Source organism: Adiantum capillus-veneris, chromosome 13, assembly GCF_014529385.1.
Source record: "Adiantum capillus-veneris isolate H3 chromosome 13, ASM1452938v2, whole genome shotgun sequence".
NCBI classification, from domain to species: Eukaryota; Viridiplantae; Streptophyta; class Polypodiopsida; order Polypodiales; family Pteridaceae; genus Adiantum; species Adiantum capillus-veneris.
The window spans coordinates 38,299,744-38,305,317 of NC_140943.1; the positions used below are offsets into that span (position 1 = coordinate 38,299,744).

A 5,574-nucleotide genomic window follows, 5' to 3' on the forward strand; every position below is an offset into this window, starting at 1 on the left:
AAGGAAACACTAGCATAATAATAAGCTCGAAGTAAGGGAATTAAGAAAAGACGAGCTGGTTTTGTTGTATCAATCAAAGCCAAGCCCAAAGAAACCCAAACTAAAGATAGCATTGTCAAGACCGTATGACATAGACTAGGTTTTCTTAAATGGTAAGAGTCAAACTAAAAGATTTATCTAGACTAATGCTCCTTGGGGTCTATAATAAAACAAAGATTAAGTTCTACAATTCCACCTTTTTTTTAACCTTCATTAACATCTCCTCAAGGCACTAGGTCTATTTTTTAATAACAGAAGGGGTAACGATATTTATCCAGGTAATCGAAATCGAAATCTGAAGCCAATAACAATACTTGACAATGCATTATAACACATCTTTTCAAGCATCCCACCAATAATCATTATAAAGCAAAGCCAATGCATGAATGCCACGTCAATAACAACTACTATCTTCCCGAGGCACGCTAAGAGTTGGGCATCTTTTGCTCAAATTAGAATAACCATGCTCGAATTAGAATAACCATGAGGAGAGTGCACAACCCTACGACAATTCCTTCATGGACTGCTTGGGCTCATGGATTGCTCTCAAAGCCCAAGAATCATCTGCATGGAAAAATAAGATATGCAAGCGATCACTCCACATCAAATATCGCTGCACTCGCCTATGAAATTGCCTCTCAACACCAATCTTGGGTCTTCGGTTTTAAATAAAAAATTAAAAAATTGGACAAACTGCAAATTTATTTCGTTGTAAGTTACAACTTACTCCAGCAAACTTTTGAAAAATACATGTCAATTTTTAATAGCCAATTTTTCCTATCTGCTTAGGCAAATGTCCTCTGGGAACCAGTGTCAAACATCTCTAAAATTGGACTCCAAACACGACGAGTTTCGATGGTATCGGCCTTCCTGTGCAGTCACTACCAACAATGAAGGAAAAAGCAAAATAACATTGGTTTTTAACAATGACACCACCACTCTGTGGTCATTGAGTTGCATTAGCAAGTAAATCAGCAATGATACATACATTTGATCATATCCTTGAACTGCAAAACCAGGTTCACAAAAAGAACTTCTGAATACATGTGCAAGAATGTAAACTGCATTGGGACATAAGTGAACATACTTTTATTTATGCAAACAGGACAAGAACAGCCTCGCAAGGGCCCACACCATGGCATGCTTTTGAAATAGACATCCACCATCGCCATGCTGCAGCCACATGGCCAACTTCGAACCGCAAGTCTCTCCAATGTTGTTATCCAAGAGAGACATTGTATTTGAGCTTAATTAAGCAGGGGACAAAGAAAGGAAAAAAGGTTATGTTGAATCTGTCAAGACCTGTATGCGGTGGGCGAAGATGGTGGCTTCAGCTCTGGAAACTGCAAATTAATGAAAAGTCAGGCTACAAGCTCAATACTCATTCAATGAACAGACTAGCCAGCAGATCCAGGGTATAAGCTGGGTTTCAAGTCAGGCATTATTTGAATGTAAAAGAAATAAAGGCATATATTCATACCTGCGTATACGGTGATAGCGGAGTCGAGGACCTCGGGAGATCGGTAGAGGCTGCAGAAGCTTTAGGTTCTTCAGGTACAGTCTCTTTAGATAATTCGACTGCCTTTGTCTCCTCTTCCTTTGACTCTGCCTGCTCAGCAGTTGCAGCCACCTCAGCTTGAACTTCAATCATCGAGCTGCTTTCAGTAGATGCTGTAGCTCCATTTGTAGGACCTCCAGAAGCAACTTCATCATATTTCGGCAGCAAAGTTCCACTTATTCCCTGATACTCATCAAAAAAAGCATTTTGAAGTAATTACTCCTAGCCTGAAGAACACTACAGGTAACTCCAATGAGCATACCTTTAGCTCATCAACTAGCTCTTTTGGTGCAATCTTTGTATCCAAGAATGTTTGAAGCTCTTGGAAAGTCTTTTCGCGATCCTGCATGAGAAAGAAGCACAATGTAGCGCCAAAGCATTAGTCACTAGGTTCTTGAAAGCCTTTCAAATGATTTGAAAATATACCTTGGCAAAGAGGAATTTCTTGACAAATAGTTGGATGAGAGCAGCAGAGCCTAAAAGTTGCAATGCTGTCTCTGCCTGAAAACATCAGAGAAAATGATGATCATCGCACGGAACAAATTTTCTTAGAAAGAAGACAGAAAAAAGATTTTAGCTGAAGTAGACCATTGTCTTAGCTGGATTAAAAAGACATTCCTGTAGCAAAAGTCACGCACACAGATAGAGACTTACCTCAGAAAATACAACAAAACTAACACCGGCGGCAGCTGCTACACCAAGCGTAGCTGGGACAAGATTAGGATTTTCCTGGCACAACAGGCATCTTAATCGTAAGCCAAAATAGTGACCAGCAAACATCAGACATACAAAACAGGACTCCGCACCACGTAAGTGCCAGATAAAAGGTATCTTACTTGCTTAGATTTTCAAAAACTTACAAGATAACATTTGCAAGCAACAGGGGTTTTTAATTTCAGTTAGCAATAAAACCCATAAGTTTCTTAAGAAAAAGGGTCATTTTATTACCTCATAGCATGTATTCTTTATACCCTTTGAACACACGTGATAGAAATGATTTCCTATACGTGAACCCCCCAAGGCAGGTAAAAAGAGACAAGTCTTAATACTGTGGGTCTAAAATGTCGGGTCCCAAAACAAAAGCAATCAAACAAGGGGCTAGCAGCACATATATAACAGGGAAAGAATAGCGCAAACGGTTATCAAAACAGCATCATACAGACTTTTAGTCCTCAGAAAGTTCTAAGTTCTATGCCATATAATTGATTGTAGTCATGCTTATGATGAAATAACAATCAGCTTTTAACATGCATGGACCTGATAGACACTGCATGACGATGCTATGTTGCTTTTACCGTTACATTTTATTAATTGGTCATATTAGAGCTCCATTTTCAGCACAACTTCTAAGAAGACTCTAAGATATTCTAAACTTAAACTTACACTAAATGTGCTGTCAATAACATCCTTGAGATTGCTGATATCCAAAGTAAAGCCTTTCCGGGGCAGTATCCAAGGTAGCTCACTATTCTGCATACCATTTAAATATACAAGGGTGTTAATTTGGCAAATGAACTTATGTCTTGGAAGAAGAGCTTGGCAGGCACAAGCGGGCACGGGGGGCCGGGGGGGGGGGAGGGGGGGGGGGGGGGGGGGGGGTTCAACAGTGACAAGCACAATCTGGCAACTTACTCGCCAACCATTAGGACCTTCTGCACCACCCTTGATTGCGCATGCAGCCTGAAATCCACTAGCTGTTGCAAGCTTGGCAACAGAGAGAGAATTTCCATCGAACCTGGCAGCGGGTCCAACTTTTCAAGTATCAGCGTTACCTTCATAACAACCATATCCCACAAATCGATAACACAACCTGAAGCTTGACCATAAAGGATAGATTGACTGCATGACAGCATTCCAACAGTGGAGATATACTAGGACAACAGTCTGTTCACGAGAACAAATGTTCGGCTTCCCGACATAACAATACTAGAAGCCCAATATGGTAGAGCTTTAAGCAGTATTAATGCGGCCTTTTTTTAAGAAATGAAAACCCATAAACAATGCCAGAAGGTGCTAATTCCCAATAAAATAATTACACAACTCTTACAGCTGCTAATTCCAGCCACAGAATGTTTCTCTCCCCTCAAACAACCACTCTAGACAACACTCGGCCCTATGTCGCAATCCCTAGCACTAACCAACTTACAGAACTCTTAAGTAAAGGAAATACCAAAACACTATATATACTTTTCAAAGAGGGCAAGCAAATACACTTGAATACCCTAGCTTCTAGACTTACTTTATCATCTAAATGTCAGGGCACTCCTGCAGCTACTTCATGACTATGATGGCTTCCATCACTGATCACAAATGCATCCAAGCATAGTCTATAAAAGAGAAAATCTCCAAAAAAAAGGGCATGACACCAACCTTCAACCTGTGCCAACATGTTTGTCAGCATGGACACACAACTAATAAGACCATACATAGTGCACCCTAAAAGCAACCATTACGAGCGGTCACAACTAACTCATGTAAAAAGCACCTACAAACAACAAGGCATTCACACAATCCCCAGCTATCGCCACTCGAAACTCATATCTGAAACTCCTCAAACTGTTGGCATTTGGAAAATGGCTTCGATAAAGGCAAGAACCTGTGTTTTCGAAGCAGCCAAAAGAGAGAAAATTCTCAAACATGGAAGTCACACGAATTCTGGCTCTCGAGCGAGTAAGCGACATGCCAACCTCCAGGAATTTATACTCAAGTAATGCAACCAGCAAGCATTTCTTGAAAATTGATAAAGGGCATTCAAAATGGCGATGGATTTCATACATTCCACAAGCTAATAAAAGGCTTTAAAGCAGAGTACATTGTGTGCATTCTAAACAACAATGGCATTCTCAAACCAATCTACGTAGAGCGTAGCCAAGTGCACTTACTGGTCAAGAATGACAAGAGTTGTGTTGGAGGGCTCCTTAAACTTGGCCAGCAATTTCTTGAGAAAGGCCTCATCATCACCAGGAGAGTACGGAATTTGATAGACCCTCTTTTTCACCGCACGGAGATCCGGAGTACCCTCCGCTTTGATATCATCACTGCTTCTGATGTCAAGTAGCTGTGCATCCCCTGTTTCCAACTTCTGCAATGCCTCCTTTGCAGACACAGAGCTCCAAGGCTTGGCTTGGGCGAAGAGGTTCGCAAAAACTAGGGGGAGGGCAACCGCTGCCACACCTGTGACTACAGCTAGAGGGTTCTCTGCTGCAAAATTTGCAACAGTGTTGGCTATAGCCCCAACATCAATAGAGTCGGCTATAGCCCCAACATCAATATCTGAGGGTGCTTGCGCTGATGGAACTGAGATGGTCAAATCATCGTAGGAAACGGCAGACGCTGGCCCTGCGGCGAGCCAAGACACTGCAGATGAAGGCAACACAAAAGTTGAGAAAATGCGGCGAGAAGAGCCCTCAGAGCAGGGGAGCCTTGAGGAGGTGGAGGAAGCGAAGCATTTGTCCCTAAAGAGAGAAGCCTGAGGAGAGTAGAGGGTTGAGGGAGAGGTGAGCTCCATCGACAAAGCTGCGATTCACTCCTTCCTGCCGCTGGGGGAGTAGAAGCTGTACTTTGCTTCCTAGTTGAATTTCAATGGTTGCATACACTGGGCATCCACGTAGCAGCCTTGTCATCTCGCCACTTGCTTAGCACCCTTCGTTCTGGATGCCCTTTCACACTATCATTTTGGATACTTTCTTGCCTAATAATAACTTTTCTCGTTGCATGCCTTGTTAGAAACAAAACCACAAAGTAGGTCTTCCCGGAATGTGCATGAAACTTTGGTGATTTAGGTTGAATTATATTCTTTCAAGTCGATAAAGCACTTTTCATGCAAGCAAACTCCCTATTGGATTGAGATAGTCAGGAAACTGAATAATAAGGGTCTGAAGCGACTTGGGGACTTTTGGGACAGTGGCAACACGAGTTGGAAAACCATTGACCATATGGTTATCCAGTACCAACTCAATAGCTTGGAGGTCTTGCTT

General features: G+C 41.9%; 1 protein-coding gene across 1 annotated transcript; it reads right to left on the bottom strand.

The window, feature by feature from the left end:
* Positions 1 to 1,105: 1,105 nt before the first annotated feature.
* On the bottom strand, positions 1,106 to 5,181 carry LOC147443834 (protein THYLAKOID RHODANESE-LIKE, chloroplastic-like). The gene is made up of 8 exons (XM_086526630.1): positions 4,480 to 5,181; positions 3,230 to 3,332; positions 2,981 to 3,067; positions 2,252 to 2,326; positions 2,024 to 2,098; positions 1,860 to 1,940; positions 1,520 to 1,780; positions 1,106 to 1,382 (listed from the first exon to the last, which is right to left on the bottom strand). The coding sequence occupies exons 1-8, from the start codon at positions 5,103 to 5,105 to the stop codon at positions 1,335 to 1,337; spliced, it is 1,356 nt and encodes a 451-aa protein (XP_086382756.1). The 5' UTR covers positions 5,106 to 5,181; the 3' UTR covers positions 1,106 to 1,334.
* Between the last annotated feature and the right edge of the window lie 393 nt (positions 5,182 to 5,574).

Excerpts from the sequence above, each read along its gene's own strand:
- LOC147443834 (XM_086526630.1), bottom strand. The coding sequence starts at position 5,105 with ATGGAGCTCACCTCTCCCTCAACCCTCTACTCTCCTCAGGCTTCTCTC. Across the intron at positions 1,941-2,023 it reads AGAAATTCCTCTTTGCCAAG|GATCGCGAAAAGACTTTCCA; the intron begins GTATATTTTCAA and ends TTTCTCATGCAG. Across the intron at positions 1,383-1,519 it reads CGCTATCACCGTATACGCAG|TTTCCAGAGCTGAAGCCACC; the intron begins GTATGAATATAT and ends ATTAATTTGCAG.